The sequence below is a fragment of the Osmia bicornis genome, chromosome 4 (genome assembly GCF_907164935.1).
Source record: "Osmia bicornis bicornis chromosome 4, iOsmBic2.1, whole genome shotgun sequence".
Classification (NCBI taxonomy): Eukaryota; Metazoa; Arthropoda; class Insecta; order Hymenoptera; family Megachilidae; genus Osmia; species Osmia bicornis.
Window position 1 is genome coordinate 11,796,170 of NC_060219.1, and position 17,423 is coordinate 11,813,592.

General features: G+C 40.1%; 1 protein-coding gene across 14 annotated transcripts in view; it reads left to right on the forward strand.

Moving 5' to 3' along the window:
* The window catches only part of LOC114878407 (ankyrin repeat and BTB/POZ domain-containing protein BTBD11), a 21,159-nt gene continuing 3,736 nt past the window's right edge, over positions 1-17,423 (forward strand). Inside the window, exons 1-13 of one of the 14 annotated variants that reach the window (XM_029192195.2) lie at positions 1-211; positions 353-3,216; positions 3,327-3,570; positions 3,693-3,824; positions 3,993-4,418; positions 4,507-4,694; positions 5,725-5,959; positions 14,807-15,017; positions 15,288-15,533; positions 15,756-16,235; positions 16,399-16,729; positions 16,799-17,037; positions 17,131-17,333. In XM_029192195.2, coding sequence (XP_029048028.1) covers positions 5,757-5,959; positions 14,807-15,017; positions 15,288-15,533; positions 15,756-16,235; positions 16,399-16,729; positions 16,799-17,037; positions 17,131-17,333 — 1,913 coding nt within the window. In that variant the 5' untranslated portion in view covers positions 1-211; positions 353-3,216; positions 3,327-3,570; ... (2 more) ...; positions 4,507-4,694; positions 5,725-5,756. Of the gene's footprint in view, positions 212-352; positions 3,217-3,326; positions 3,571-3,692; positions 4,419-4,506; positions 4,695-5,724; positions 5,960-11,585; positions 14,026-14,465; positions 14,725-14,806; positions 15,018-15,287; positions 15,534-15,755; positions 16,236-16,398; positions 16,730-16,798; positions 17,038-17,130; positions 17,334-17,423 lie in introns of those variants that run through there. The other 13 variants (XM_029192196.2, XM_046285397.1, XM_029192194.2 and 10 more) reach the window with 13 other exon arrangements.

Here is a 17,423-nt window from a genome sequence, read left to right on the forward strand (position 1 = left end):
CATTTTCCTTTTTCTATTTTCATTTACTTACTCTGTTCCAATTGAGATTTGATGCATCTGTATACAATTTATATACTAAAGTAAGTTACAAACATAAATTGATTTCTATTACTTCATAACTCAAGTTTTATACACGTGTTTTTATAAATGGAATTCAAATGCTGGTCGAAAAATGTTGCTTGGAAGGAGGTGAAATAAAAGTACACAATATGTATGTTCAATTAAATTTCTAATATATAAAATTATAAATAACAGCTGATGGAATGGAGCAACATTAGACACTTGAAAATTTTAAAATTCTAATTACGCTAATGATAAACTCTATTGATAATCATTGTAACTGTTCTTCCAGGTGCTACAAGATGGCGGGGTTATCGTCTTCTACATTCGTTCTTTGCCGAAGAGGATGTTTTTTGTAGGCTGGACCGAAAGTGGTTCTGCTAGGATGCTGCACAAACGCGGCGCCTGTGTTGCTAGTAATTGACAGCTGCCGAAAAGCGGCGACTCAGTCGGACGCGTGTATAAAACTGTATTTTGTGTCCCATAATGAGATCGAATATTTTACTCGCAAAGATTTAAAAAGAAACACGGTTAATTATTGTTTATACATCTATCGCTGTAAGATTTTGATATACGTCATTTACGCCTGCGTGGTTGAAAAAGTTCATATGTGTTTACAAGTTTCACGAAACATCGTGGTGCACATTTAGCAGCGATCATGTATACGTTCGCGGCGTATTCCGTATTTATGCATCGTTTGAAAGCATAGCGGAAGTCAAAAATGTTCCTGCAACTTGAACATTGAACGATCAAAGTGAAGTTTATGTTAAATCATTTTTTTTCTCAACGTGTTCACCGAATGTGCTCGTCGTGGCGACCATGTACATATGTTTATCTTTACCAACACGTTGAAAATACTTCGGTAAGTTGTCTGACTAATCTTATAACGATACTACTGGGAAAATTCTAAGCATAAGTTAACAAATAATTGATGTCAACCGCATATGACAGTGTTTTATTTATTTCAATGATTTTCATAATTTATAAAAATAAATTGTGAAACTGATAAATTTGAAAAGCTTGCGTGCTTTAACTGTTCTAATAACTGTGGAAACCGGTTTTCCCGAAAATTAAATTTTTCTCGACCGCACACGACGTTCCCTTGTAACTTGGTGTCTTTTTCTTACAATATCGTTTCGAAATCATAAGGTACCGCGTAAATTCACGAGGAATAATTTGAATCTCTCAAAGGATTTACAGCTAACTGGTTACCCGTGTAGATTGCACACTCGCAAGAGCGCTCCTTTGATAGATCGTCATTCTCCTCAGACTTTCGCCAGTTCAGTGACGTATACGGAGACATCGATACAGAGTCCGTATCGAACGTTGCTATCTAATGATCACTACATATGTCAAATATTATTTATTTTGTTATAAAGAAAAATACATACAAATAGGTAGTTAACATATTCGCGGGCCTTTACTCGATATCGCATACTCGATTGTCAGCGATTATCTGTATTAATCGATTAACGCGTAGATTTATGCGTATCGCGTGTAATGTCGAATCGTATTTGTCCACTGACCGTGAACATAGTACTTACTACTATAAACTTTAAACGGCAGCAAACGAATGCCCTCGGTACAACTTATTAAATCGTACGTTCGTTTACTTGCAAGGGGGGCATCCATGGACCCACTGGTTCATAACGATCTCATAAATCATATTGATCTACGGTTCTTCGTGAAGCGTTTACACGCATTCTATTAATGTCAAGAAGAAATTATGAAAAAGAGCAATCGGTAATGTACGGAGTGATACCCGTCGATGGAATGCATCCGATGGACCGTGTCGTTGGATCGATGGGATGAGAATGGAAAAGAGAAACGTATAAATAATGACAAATAGGAAGACGAGGAGCTAGCTTATAAGAAAGGTCATCGGGGTTTGGCGACATCCTGCGGAAACAGGAACACGGTCAACGGGTTTCCTAAATACGCAATCGAACGACAAGATCAACGAAACGATCGAGAAATTCGCTGTAAGATCATGGCATGTGTCGCTGTGATAGCAGTAAGAGTGAGAGAGAGAGAGAGAGGGAGTGATAGGGAGGGGTACACAATGTAAAGCCGCGTTTCTCCTGCGAAGAGGATCGCGGCAAGGGTTCGAATAAGAGGAGCGGTGGTGGGGGTGGAAAGATGCAGAGGGAGAGGGTAAAGAGTAGGACAGAGGGGAAAAACGATGTGAACACAGGAGAGAAAGAAAGAAGGACGAGTGAGATGGGTATACGCGATATAGGTTTTGGTTTGGGCAGCCGTTGGAATGCGGCGGCCGCGGGGCGGACGACCGTACACCATGCCACGCCGTATGTACACTCGTACACTCGATGCCGTACCACCTGGTCGGTGTACAGGATTCAGCGCCGCGTCCAGCACATTCCGTGCCCCAGGCAGAATCGTACTTTTGTTTACGCCCACGTGCATCACCCTGAAACACGAATTTTCTTCTGGTCCTTGTGAAATCACACGGACCAGGTATCGTATTATTTCCACTGTCTCACTGCGCATGCGCAACTAATGCCCGCGTTTATTTTTATTGATTCACTGCGCATGCGCGGTAGACCGTCGCGCGCCTTCCAAAATCTGAACGATCATGAGTGTTGAGTATTTTTTGGTTATGTTTACATTGTGGTGGTATGTTTTTATTATTTCACTGAAACACAGATCTCCGTTAGAAATTCCCAAACTCCCTTCGGTACAGCTAATCACAGTAGCTTGTAAATTACCCATAAAGATGGAATTCTTACGTTTGTAGAGGAGGATTGTCGGTTGTGGAGGTGTGTATACGTGATATACTACGGGTCAAGATTAAGATAAGATTAAACGTGAGTTTTGAGCTAGAGCGAGTCTGTGTCACCCAACGAGAATCTTGTCGGCAACTTTCAGTTCCTTTGAGGTTGATCCCTGATTGGTATCTCTGGAGCTGCTTGACAGTTATGGAAATTAAAGGAATCTGTTAACGTTGACAAATTGTATTTTTCATCACGGGACAAGAAGAATGTTGTACACCGTTACTTCCTAGTAATAGCATATCGGGCATACATTATCGACCACGTAAAATTCATTTATTTCATTACAAGACGTGTTTGTAACTTGCAATATCAACCGATAACCTAATATGACACTGATTGTAGGCGCCATTATTCAAAACACAAGGTAAGAAAGTATGGACACTTCCGGGCGCGCTATTTGAATTTTAAGCGCGCAATAATTCAAATACGTTCATACTAAAAACTGTATAAGTAAACTATCAAATAACTACAAAGCTTTCAGATAGTTGAAGGATGGATAAGAATGATGAGAAGTAACGAAGTGGAAGTAGAGCAGAACTTGAATACGAGGAGAAAAGGAGTCGTAAAGAATTGTACAAATAAAAAAGCAAAACACCAGGAATCTTATAGGAGGATTATAAAAAATTGTGTACAACCAAGATTCTTTAAGTAGGCCATGAAGAAATAAGGCAATTGGAATAATAATAGGCATAGAAACGTATATTTAGAATACAAAAAGGTATCGATGATTAATTTTTTTTTATTTTTTATTTTTTTTTTCCAATTTTTATTCGCACGCGTTTATCCGTTAAAGCTGAAAGCAACGTGTCCAGTTGACCCACTTATACATTCTGCTAACAGGATCATCGCGAGACAAGTTTGGTACTGAAGCTGCTGGAGCAAAAGTGACCACATTACAAAGAAATTCTTTGCCTTTTTAAGATACATAATACATATATAAGAGTTGAAAAAATAAATTGAATGCCATGTTTGGTAAGTTGCAAAATTTCCAATCTATACATTCATGGAAAATAAAAACGGCAATTTCATTTCCTTTTCAAACTTATACAAGATTTAAAATTACACCCATGACGACCTGTAAAGATTGCAGAGACCAAATGATCGCAAAAATCAAGTCAGAGGGACGTTTTTTTGTTTGAGGTGTTTGATGAAAGAAAAAGGGGATCAGAAGAGCTCATTTCTCTGGACAAAAACAGTGGAAGGATCCTGAAGAATGTTGGCATTCCGCGAACATCGCGTGGATGAAAATTCTACGAAAGGGCAGCGAACATTGTGCGCGTGCTTTCACTTTGTGAAGAAACACGGGGGTGAGAAGGAGGAGGCGAGACGGTGTTCCCGATATGCACGTTTAAGGAAGCACTTTGGGAGCCAACCAGAGTAATTGCATACATGGGCTCCCATCAAACCGACCAACACGCTGCAACTGGTCAGCTTCTCTCGTTTGCAGAATCTTCCAAAAAAAGAAAAAAGAAAAAAAACAAAACAAAAAGAATTGAACCCACCTGCGCCATTATTTCTCGCGCCAGGACTTACATTTTAATTATTTATTTATTTAAATAGAGCGAGGTGAATACAATATTTATTTATTTTTGTCTACGTTGAGGTTTTAGTAGCGCTCGAAAACTTTCAAACGCATCAATTTTCTTTAACAAAGTACAGGCCTGCTTGATAAGGACTACGCTAGTAATTATCACGAATAGCACGTCGTCTAAGTGATCGAGGTGTCCGAGTTTACGAGCAACTGATTGAAAACCAGTTATCAAGTAGAATCGCCTGGAGGTGCAACGGCGTTAACGGAGGACAGAACGATCTGGCTTCGAAATAGGAAAATTAAAATTAAAGGTGAACGTGTTGCTTGCCTTTTTTTCGTGATCGTTCATTCGTGACCGCTTGCATATGAGAATGTTGCCTTCTTCTGTATGAAACTTGCTTGTTTCCCTGTACCGTTCGTTGGAAGAATATTATTGAATTGTTAACAAGTTAAGTGATACAAAATTTGAAATTTTTAAAAAGATTTTATGCTGATCATTGACGATCTTTCATTCGGTATTATTTCAATGTATATTTGAATAAATTATAGTAGAGTAGTAAATACAAAATGAGAAATGAATCGTATATAAGATTGCATTGACCCGTAAAAGGAGGCAGTTATTTCATATGTGTATTTTTTCTTACCATTAATAGATTGCGTAATGAACGGGTATCGAGCATACCTGCAATTGACCCCGAATGGAGTTCATAGAACGTTCATTATTAATCCATATAAAGTGCAGGAGTTTTGCAACAACATTCCAGCAAGAAATAGAATTTTTAGAATCAAAAGAATTGAAAATCTAATGAAAATTGATTGAAATATATAAATGATTTAATAAAATAATTAATAGAGAAAGTTTGGGTAAATTTACAGGAATGGTACTGGAATTGAAGCGAAACAAACGAATATTAACATATTCGCTGAGTTTCCAGCGATAATTAACACTTTCCACGGTGCGACAACAGACACCAAACAGTGGAATAATTATTTCCTCTCATCCAGCGATAACATCGGACCGTCAATTATTCCTTGGATTATCCAGCTGTTCGTTAATGACCTTCGAGATCGCGAAGAAAGTTTCGCATAATTACTTTCCTCCAAAGATTTTCCCAATCGCCTAGATTTCTCATGAAATTTCTAAGCGCTCGTTGACGTTGACTTTGCTTTCGTTCTTCGCGTTTCATTATTTTATATTTCTTGCCAGAAGAATGTTTGCGACGTATACATATATGAAAGCGGAATTGAAAGAATACTCTTCTTCTTTATTTCTGAAACTTGCAGGGTTAACTACCGGTTCAAAGACCTGGGAACAATGTTAAAACGTGTTAATATTTGCAGGTCTTGCAGCGTAAGCCGCAACGGGAGACACAATGAACGTCGAACGACCAACGATGGACGGTTGCGGTCAGCAGCCGTTGTTTTTGACCGGGACTTCCGGTTCTGGCGGTATATCCAATCCCCAGCAGCAAACTGTCCAAACCGGTGCGCCTCCCGAACATTATGGAGGACCATTGAGCCTGAGTATCTGCATATCCGATTCCGGCCACGAGATACTGCGACCCAAGCCACGTCGGTGAGTCTTCCTTTTCCCTTTTATTTTTCTCCTCGCCTCGCTGATCCGCTATCGTGTAATCGATATCGATCTTAACGAAGATCTGATTAATGATCAAACGATCATGGTGATCCTAGCATCGATAAGAGTCCATTAAAATCGTCAGGGAATGCTTTTGGAGAACGTTGAATTCCTTTCTACGCGAAACTAGATAAAATCATCTTTTGAAAAGTGTTATGCGATTAGACAAGCGTAAGTATCTAATTGGTAAGACTTTTTGTCGAAATAACGTATCGTAATACGACTGGTACCAGTTTATAGGCTTCCAGTCGAGTTTAATAATTTTAATTATTGTGTAATTATAGTAGTAATAATTTTCCACGTGTTTTTTTTTCGGCCCAATGTTTAGCGGGATCTCCAAACATCGCCGTTAAAAGATCGTTCAGCGCAGTGCGGTGCAGCGAGCGATCCGATTAAGGATCATTAAAATTTACGATGTACGTAATTACGAGCGATTCGATTAACGATGTCGAACGAGCATATATTCGTAAGACACACCTCCCCTTTCCCCATCATTTAGTTCCATCGACACCACTCGTGTTCCTCTCTCGGCCAGCCACTGAAAAATCTGTTCGGCATACAAATAGCTACTGAAATTTAAGGGTTCACGTAATAGGTCCACAAATTTCGGAAGTTCGTTCACCCGATCTCTGTGTACACGTAACGGCCCCGAAACACGAACTAATACAACGTGTAAATAAAACTTCCAGGTACCGGATTCCTTTTTTTCCTTTAAGCCTTCGAGTTTAAGGGCTGCCAAAAACAGAATCAACGAATGAGAGTTTTAATAAACCGACAAAAGTTGAGATTTCTTTCGAATACTTCAAAGTTATAAATTATTTCAAATAAATTAGAGGAAGTAATTGTTACACTTGCCTAGAAGATAGGACAGAAAGAAATTGTAGGGGGTAATTTATTCAAGTTTGTGTCATTCTGAAAAGGTTACATTGCTCGGTGATACGATGATGAAAATTTCTAGGTCGAGAGTGTAACTTGCAAGTACTGTGTACGTTTCGGTTCATTGGTATTCCGCGATGCGAGCGTGTCGTGTGCACACTTGGTGATTCGTATGTAAAATAGGGGCCCATCGCGGCCTTATCAATATGTATGACACCAACTTATAATCGATAATAATTGCCCATCGATGCGTAACATTAAAATTATCGATTGCGTATCATATTCCTCTCGACTATTTTTTTTTTCAATATCTGTTAAAAATAGCCTCTGTCACGCGAAAGGGTCAGCAATTCCTTATAGGGATCGAATTTTTTTAAGTTCCCTCTTCTTTTTTTTTATTCAAAAATAATTGTTATCAGCGGTGTAAAAATTTTCCTGAAAAAGAAATTAATAATTTTCTGACAACTGCCACTTGGCATAATGTTAACCCTTATCTTAGCTAAAACTAAAAAGAGAGCGCTTAGAATTTTTCACCCTTAAAAAAAATCTACTTCCAAAAAGGTTATTTTGAATTTTGAAAAAATGAAAATAATTTCTGTTTCGTGAAACTCGAAGAAAGTGTGTAGCATCCGCGACCAGCTGGTGCAAAAGAGAGACTAAGAAAGGAAGGGCAGAAAAAGGGAATAAAAGGAGTAGCAGATTAAAGGAAGCTTAAACGATGGGTTGTATTTTGAACGAGTCAGTGACCCGAAAAAATACGCCAGTCATCTTTTTCGCTGTAATCGTGCGTGTATGCATCATGGAATGCGCGAATATAATCCCTGTGCATGAGAATGATAATCACAGGGGATAAGAAGAGGAGGAAGAAGAAGAAGAAGACGAAGAAGAAGAAGAAGAAGAAGATGAAGCTAAGCTTCTACTTGAAAAGCACGGGGAATTATTTATGAAATCAACGGGAAGCACCGTAAAACGAGTGGCAAACGAGTAACGCTGTTTAAAAATCACGATTTATTTCTACTGCGATTGATAGATTGCTTGGAACTTGGAACTGTGAATGAGGAAATGAACTATGCTTCACAGCGTTATTACCAGTTAGAGTCGGATAAAATAAAAGATAATAACGTAAAGTAAAAATAAATACTAATAATTTAGTAAAAATTATACGTTCTTACCGTCGTTGTAATAAATAAAATAATCTTTCTATAATTTTAAAGGGACTGTACTATTATGTACAATCGCACACCATAACTCAGGGGGAGGAATGATCATCGAGAGCAAAAGAATAAGTATTTTAACAAGACAAAAAGTCCCATAGAAAAGCATCGATCAACGATCGTCTCGCATAAAACAAGCACGGACAAATCGAGCCAAGGTATCAATGAATTACGAAACGCGAGAAGACGAGGAGGATCGGCGAGCGTAAAATATTCCGCGTGTCGTCCACGGGTTATCGAGGGTTATCGAAGAGAAAGCCTGTCCGTGTAACTCGTTGGCTAACCGATTTACGGTGACGTTCTCTCTCGGGTCCCGTTTCGCTGAAGTGCACCAATGTGTACCCGTGTATAAGCTCTCTCAAAAACTATACATTCCTCGCATCGAAACAAATCGAAAAGTCCTTTACCATTTTTCGATCCAACGCTTAGTTTTCGAGATACGAGAGATTGAAAATTGAACCCTCGACTTCCGGGGTGAAATTCGAACGGAGCACCCCGGAAGTCGACCGCCCAATTTTCAATCGCTTATATCTTTGCAAGGAATCCTCGGATCGAAAAACGGTTAAGGACTTTTCGATTCCTTTTGGTACGAAGAATCTACTCTCTCGAAGGTGTACGCTGTTTTTGAAACGCTCCGTACATGCTGCGGTTATGTCGTATTACGTAAAACAATTACATTCAGGCTAGCGTTAAATCGTACCTAGACCATGATATTACACGTCGAACGTTTTCCATGACGAACTGACACGCTATAAAGTTCTCAACGACCCGTTAAGAATGATAACAATGGGGGGATTGCAAACGCTCGTTTTATTTGTTACGCTATTGTCTATTTTTTTACTTTTTTTCTTTTGCTGGATGGCTGGTCAGCGAACGTAAAATTTTTAAAAATTTGTCTTCGATTCTTGGATGATAGTTCGCTTTCGTTTCTCGTGTTTCGAAAGAATAGCACAATAAGTGCGATCATTTTCACCATGCTCGAATACAGATGCAATTAAAAGAACTCTCACAGCGACGTTACACTTTCCACTTTAATTCGATTCATCAGGCGAGTAGAACCGGGCTTCTACTCTCACTTTTCATAATCTTCCCCTTTCATTCATCGACTAATCAACCGGATACCTCTTCCCTATACGAAGTCATCCTTCTCTTCCGGCGTGTTGATTCAGACGAAATAGAAATTGTATCAACACCGCGAAGAATTTCGCGCGATCGTGCGAAAAAGAGATCTCGGTTTAATTAGCCGTTTGAAAGTCGGGGGAACGTTAAGTGGGAACCGGGTGATCACGATAATAAACCGTGCGTGAGAGGATCCACGTTTTAATGCTTAAGCAGATCCGACCGAGATATTTGGGTTAACGGCCTCTCTCTTTCCTTTCCTTCCTCTTTTCATTCGGCCCCACGATCTTTAACTAGCTTTTACCGACTTACCGCTAGCATCGCTAGGTCAGGGACGTGTACTTAGGGATAAGATCAAGTTCAATCTTCAAGGTGTAATTGGGAAAAATCTTCCCTCTTCTCCATCTTTTTCCTTTCTTTCTCGTCAACGATAACATCTTGGTTACTTCTCAGTTCGGTAGGTCAGGTATCCGACTCGCGCTTCGTGTTCAATTTCACTTTCTTCAATTTCACTGATAACACTCGTCTTGATCTGTTATACTTACGAAAGTCTCTAAGTACTTAATCGATTAACAAAGAGAGAAATTTTCTGAGATTAGCGGTAAATCATTAACCGAAACGTCATTATAGATTACACTTGTCAATCTATCGGATTAAATGACTAGTCACGCGAGTCATGCAGTTGCACCAGTTGATTATGTAAAACGACTACCTGAACAATTTAATATACCGATAGGAGATTAATCGGATCGAATCTTATCCTCATCCTCGATGATATAGAAAGAACTATTAATTACAATATTGATACGTTTGAAAGTTGGAACAATTTTCTCGTTAAATGTATCCTGTCTACGAGAATGTTCACTTCTCAGACCTCCGTTATTGAATGAATGACTCACTCCTTAATTACTGGATGACTAATCATTCTTACACGATTGTTAAAGCTTGTAATCGAAATTCTACGGTTGATCAAAGCGATGCTTTCATAGAACTTCCCATTTTTTATATACGCTCGTCAAAGGGTTATCAAATTTGTTTTTCTAATTAGAGTTTTATTAATTCATCAATAATTAATACACTTAATACTATCGTTACATAAGCGTGATGTAACCGCGATTTACGTTGCAATTAATTTACGGTTCGGTAATTAATTTAATATCCTCCGAAGCGGTATGTCGCCCTTGACACCGGAGTTTCGCTAGATGAACACGGACAATGTGTGCCTTGAACTCCTCCTCGGCAAAAACCTTTCTTTCTGGCAGGAACGGGTTATGTTATAGATTAAACACTTCCGTCGATCTTCCTTTTTTTTATTCTTCGAAGGGATACAAGCTTGGACAATCATGCCTCTGTTCGGCGATAAACATTTAAGAATCCTATCGTTCGTTAGCGGTTTCACTTAAATTTAATTAGCTTTTAATTACCAACGATAACGAGAAACTCGATCGCGTTGTTTCAACGAAGCGATGATAAATCATTTATTTTATGAGAATTCACGTAGAATTTTAATTAAGAAATTCTATAAAATCTCATTTTTTCCCCCCCCAAAAAAGGGTTAAAAAAGAAATACGTAACTTGTAATGGAATGGGACAGTAATGAAAATTTCTGTGATCATAAAATTAACAAACAAGGAGGTAATTATCATAGTTAAATGGTAGAATTTTTATGAATAACTCGAGAAAACGATGTACTATAAACGAACTGAATCATAAAACTGCAACGAGTTAATAAAAAGCATCGTGCAAGTTTATACACCGCTAATTGATAGCCGGTACAGTCTGCAGACATAAAGTTAACAGTAACAGACTTAAATAATAATGCTGTTTGCAGTCGGTTGCTCGTAGAATGCAGTCTGTAAACGAAAGAATTGAGGGGAAAAAATATAAGTACAAAGACCGGTTTGTCTAGGAAGTAAAATTACCTTATGACTTTCACGTGGAATTTATCATCGACGGATTTCAATGAGAAGCATGTTGTTCGTGATCAATTAGAACATTATACGTATCACCCGTGTTTGTTCCATGGGGTTTACGTACGTTTTACGGTAGAATAGTCGTTTTTAATGGTACTCACAGCAACGATTCTGGCCTAGTTAATTGTCTACCTTCCGCATTGTGCACCCTGCACCTTCCACGTTAATTACACTTAGAAAACCACTGAGAAATCTTCAGCGCCATTGTAACGGGTCAACAGAAAATAATGACACATCTTGCTGCTTTCTTTTCCTATTTTTATCTACTTACTCGATTTTTTTTCTAAAATTCATTCTCATATTTCCGTTGTCCAATAAATGCCACTTTGCCCCCTCTGTTTCTATAAAGACCCTCATAATAATTGAAGCAGCTGCTTCATTAAGCCAAAGTTTCTGACCCGATGTGTTTCAATTAACTCCGGTCCACTGAATGTACTTGGTCATTGTGAAAGAATGACTTCATAACATGAATGGATCTTGAAATATTTTTTTCTTTTTACTTCGATCGTTTTATTTTTCAATAATTTCCAATAATCTCCTCCTTGATAATACTTGTATGATCATTTAATTAATAATACATCAACTCTGAATATAATTGATTATTAATTTAATTTTTTCTTCCAGATAATTATTTAAAAATCCAAAGCAGACGTGTAAACCCTGTTGAATCGTAGAAAGAGAAAAAAGGAAGCGATTTAAAATGATAAAAAGGACGATGTCCGAGGATGGTCACGGAACGTGAGTTTAGGGCAATTCGAGGTACACAGTCTCGCGATGATAGGAAGTAGGATGGTCACCGGAAGTCTCTCCCCCGAAACTACTCTACTCTACTATAGACACTATATGGTGGGGTTTCTAAAGAACACGTTCGTTTGCACTCTCCCGTTTCCTCTTGGCTTGTCCAGTGAAAAGAGCATAACAGTTTACAAGTGGCAGCCAGCACTTAACCACGCGATGAGGGACAAGAAACTCGCTACGCGTGTGATACACCCCGCTCGTCGATTAAACTCGACCGACTTCTATCTTCCTGTCATTCTTCCTTCGATACTTATCATTTTTCACCATTCATCGTAAGCTGATCGTTGTGCTCTGAATGGTCGCGCGAGTGAAGTGACAAATAATAAAAAAATCATCCAAATTTACCGATATTCTGTACAATATATCTTGGTATTTTTAAATTTCTTTCACGGGTCATTGATGATTTCTAGGAGAGGTATCTTAGGAAAATTGTATCGATCGAAGCGTGGAACAGAGAACGGTGAAAGTCGTGCAAACTCGCGTTCGCAATCCGCGTAATTGGTCTACTCTTGTGTTCTATGTTCGGTGCACGCAGCTTGTAAAGCCGCGAAATGGTCAAGGAAATTTCTAATTAAATTATTATGCCATTGCTCCGTAAACCCGGAATCGAATCGGAAAGAAATCTCCCCGATTTACGCAATCCTTTTTCTCTTATCGATCAGAGTGCAAGAAGATTGACATTCACCTAGAACCGTGGATGAAATAAGAAGAACGATCGCGTGATAAGCGGCTTTCGTGATACTGTTACGTAGTGCTCCGAATGGAAAAGAAACAACGAAAGGAAAGTGATACGAAACTGTCTCTTCTGTTCGCCGGCATTGCGGTCCGCGATGGAAGTGCACGCGTTTCACCTGTTGATATCCAGAACGAAGGCATAGCCACGTATAGTTTCAGTCGCGTGCCGGCTGGCGAAGAGAAAGAAAAACGCGTATCAACGAGGATCGTTCGCGGTAATTTACGCTTCTTCGAGCGCAATTTGTCGCTATCGAGGCGAGACGTACCGGTCTAACGGTGAGAAACTGTAAACGAATGAACGATCACGAACGCTAACACGTTCGTTTCTTTACAAATAATCTGTACCGCTCGTTAGAAACTTGCTTTCCAATCAATTTGGATGCTAGATGCTTTTCTTACGGCTTCTAACGGGCAGATTTATTTTCGATCAAGAATCGATCGAACATTCGTTGGATTATTTAACTATAAGTGAACGCTGCTATAAGCAAAGACCCAGTGAACGCTGATCAAAAGCGTTACTGTTCGCCACCGGAAGTATCCACAGATTCGTCAGGTTTCTTGGTATAAGCAAGAAAAAAGAGGTCACACCGCGAAACCTCCACCCCGTTTCCGGTCGCAGACCGATTCGTTTCCTCATAGTAGTTGACGAAAATGCCCATCAAATGAATGACATGTCGGCGATACACCGTGAATCATGCGGTGACGATTGTTACTGCGTGATCTGTCGGGAGTTGAAAGATTGCAGGATGGCTGGCAACGCGGAGGGTGCTCAGGGTGCTCAGGGTCGTCGCGATGGCATCAACTTCATCCTGCGTCGTGGTCTGCCCTTCGTGACTAGATCTCCGTCGCGGGAATGGCTGGAGACGGATCTGAAACGCGAGGATGTCAGCTTAGAGGAGAAGTGTCACTCGCCGGAAGTGAGGCCAGTCAGGAAAACCGACAAAGACGTGGCTCATAAAACCGTCATCTACTTTGGAGACACTAAACAAAGAGAGAAAGAGAACAGACTGGGTCAAAGAGACGTTTCTTCGCCGATTACGTCCAGAGATGAATCCAGGATGTCGGAGGCAAGAAAGGAGGAAACCGACGGTGTCGAACAGGGCAAGAATCTGACGGAAAACGAGGACACCAAGGTCACTCACGAAATCGTGGTGAACGTTAGCCCGAGTAGAGAGGACGTGTTGAAGATCGAAGAGGACGAGAGCCAGGTCGAGGATTATTGGTCCTTGCCCGGGGACAACAGCGGGTTCAAGGCTGACTGGAGCTTCGTTCAGCAATGGCGCCTCAGGGGGTAAATCAAGCGTTGTGTTTGTTCAAGGTGGATTCTTCAGGGTTCCCTCGATCCTTAACGGTTTTGCGAGAATAGATTCGGATTATAAATGGACGTAGACTTCCGCTCGAGGATCATAAAATTCCTATTTTATTCGCTTATTTTCAAACTCCAAAGTATCGCACGCGAATGCGATTCCAGCGTGGAAATTAACTAGAAAGGTGTACAAAAGATTCACGTGATCGATAAGAAGGGCAATCGTGATCCACGTGTATTCTATGGATCTCGATCTACCTCTTTCTTTCCAGTGATTATTCGAATTTTTTTCGGAAACAAACCCAAGGAAACAATTTTCCTTGAATTTTCATTCGTTATGGAAAGAAATGATCTGCACAAATTGCATTTATCTGTCGCATCTTCGATAAGGGGATTACATGATCCACTTTTTTCTTTTTTTATCGCTCTGTAGATTACGAGTCGGTTAACCGAACCGAAAGTTCGTGAACGTAACTTTCCTCGAAGCATCGTTCTAACGGAATATAAGCCTTGGGAACAGATTCCTTATTATGTGCTCGCTTTCTCGAGACACGGTCAAAAAGAAGAAGAATCGAAACCAACTCGCTGGAATTATTTTGTAGGCAATTAACGTAGAAACTTACCTAACAGGATATCAGGTTTATTTAACATTTTCGTGCAATGCCATCCGAAGAAATTCTCAACGTATTATTCGCAATTATTTGACAATTGAAATACATATATAAGATAAGAAATAAAAATTTCTAACTTGTTGTTTTATTCACAGACCTGGCGGTGGCGGTGGCAGTGGAAGGGAATTGTATTGTCCTCCGTATTCAAAGGATTTTACGGACAGTTCAACGAAAAACGGTGTCCACAATATGGTTCACATGGTAGCGGAAAGGGACACGGATAGCGTAGCACCAACGCCAACGCCTCAGCACCCTCATCATTCTCAGCATCACCATCTCAGTTTACACGAAATTCGTGCGCTTCAGGTATCTGATGATTGTATACCATTTCACCGTCGCATCAACTACACCGAAAGAAGATACTCCAATAAATTCCCTAGTTGGAAACGTCGTGGTTCATTTTCGTATTAATCAAGTATCAAATGGCTGATTTTAAAAACATGGAAAATTCAGCATAATTTTTAATGCTTTTATCTCGTCTCGAATCGTCTCAGACTACCCGATAGATTTCATTGATTTTATTATCTATCAGTCCGCAAGGCAGTGTCATAAAGCATCAACATTTTATATTTACAGAGGCGACCAGAATGTACTGGTAATAGCTCCTCGGATGAGAATCGATCGTCGGGACATGCGAGCATGTCGGACACGGGTGGCCACACGAGCAGCAGTTCACCACCGCATCGTCACCACAGAGCTCACAGTCCCCAACAGTTAAACTCGGTGCCCGAAGACGATCGTTTGTCAGCCTCGGTTACACAGAGAAATGGCAGGAGTAGATCCGGCCAGAATCGCAATAGACACAGAGCTACACCTGCCAAGGTGTCCTTCTTACGATGATCTTTAGAGTATAATAAGTAGAAACCTTGCAATCTCGTTATTGATCAAAGAAACCTTCCAATTTCTTAATACTTTATATCGTTGTAGAGAGTCAGCTGATGTTAATATACACATGACACTTATCTTATAAATGAAAATTAAGATAGGTTAAATGATTATTAAAAAATCTATATAGAATCCAATAGACCAATAATATCGCTGCAGTTGCAGGTACCCTGGTCCGGTTCCGGTTTAGAGGATATCAAACTAGCTATCCAGCAGCTGACAATGCGCTCTCACAAATCATCCTCGACTTACTCCTCCTTGAGCGGCTCCGAGAGTTCAGAACCAGCTGTAAGGAGGTTGATGAGACATTCCAGCCTGGAAACTATCAACACTAACGTGACCAGCGCCGACGAATTCGTCTGGGTAGACTCGCACAATAGACTGGTGGAACTGCAACAATTACCCTGGACTCATCACGACGTCCTACGCGTTTTACAAAATGGTAGAACCAGGGAGCACATGGAACAAGTGTCGATGGAAACGATACCTCGGCTCTCTTATTTGTTGCAACGCGCTCTGGTCAGAGTTGGTCGAGAAACGCAGAGATTAGCGAAACCAGTTGGTCTTTGCAGCAAACACGAAGTGTACAGCGCGTTCAAGATTGTCCTTTGTCCGGCTTTGGCAGATTCTTGCACCAAGGTAAGGCAACGCGTTGAAAACTAAGATAAATACTTATTAATATATTTGTAAACTGTACATGTCTTACTCCTAGTGGAATTTATTGGAAAGGTAATATCCACCACCAGAAATTTTTACTTCATTTTATCAAACGCTTATAAAATTTCTTTTTCTCTTCGTACAGGCATGCTTAAGAGCCGCGGCTATGTTTGCCGTATCCGGTGATCAGCTGAAGCAATCAAAAGCATCTCGTTCAGGGTTGCAGCTACCGGTAGGACGATTTCTTCGTTGGATGTCCGACGTACGGCTTGGAAGAATGATACACGAATACGCGGCCATATATTTGACCGCGGGTATTGAAAACCTTCTGGAAGAAATATTGTTACAATGCATACCTACCGATCCGCACACAACGTTAACCGCAACGATGCTGGAACATGCTATAGCGAACAGCGGTGATTTATGGGGTCTTCTGCAACCGTACGCGCATTTGAATGCTGGTCGAACAGCATCAGGTAGAATTGTGAAATTTATTTATCTCCTCGGTATGTATTATGTTATGGATTTTACATATACATTTATAGGTGCTCTGGCAATGCCACGTTGGGCAAGCGTAAGTTCCTTAAACTCTTCTTCGTCGTCGTCTCGCAGTGGAAGAGACGCAACGAGTTCAGCATTGGAACCATCGCTGTTAACCACCTGTGTCGGCTCGATGTCAGAGTTGATAGATTTGATCTCCAAAGTGGCACAAGCCGGACGTTCACCCATACCCTTAACAACCAAAGCACTGAACGCTTTGTTCTATTATATGAGGTGTTCACAGGTTTGCTCGTTTAACCTTTATCTTTTTTTTATCTAACACACACACACACACTAATATATGTTTACGATTTAACGAAATATTATACATATGTAGTTGGAGCATGGAGAACGAGGTTCTGGTATACAAGAACTCGCTTATGAACGAGCGTACGTGGTCCTTCCGCCGTTGGTAGAGTGGCTACGCGTTGCAACTGCTCATGCAGAACATAGACACGGCCTCGTTGTAGATCAAGACGATATTAATCAAGCTGCCAGATTGCTATTACCTGGAGTAGACTGCCCTGTTAGACCTATATGGTAATAAAGCACATCGGTATATTTATATTGTGTAGAGGGTGTGTCAACCTTTTGCGTTCCAAATATTGCGTTCCTAATTATCAATTAACA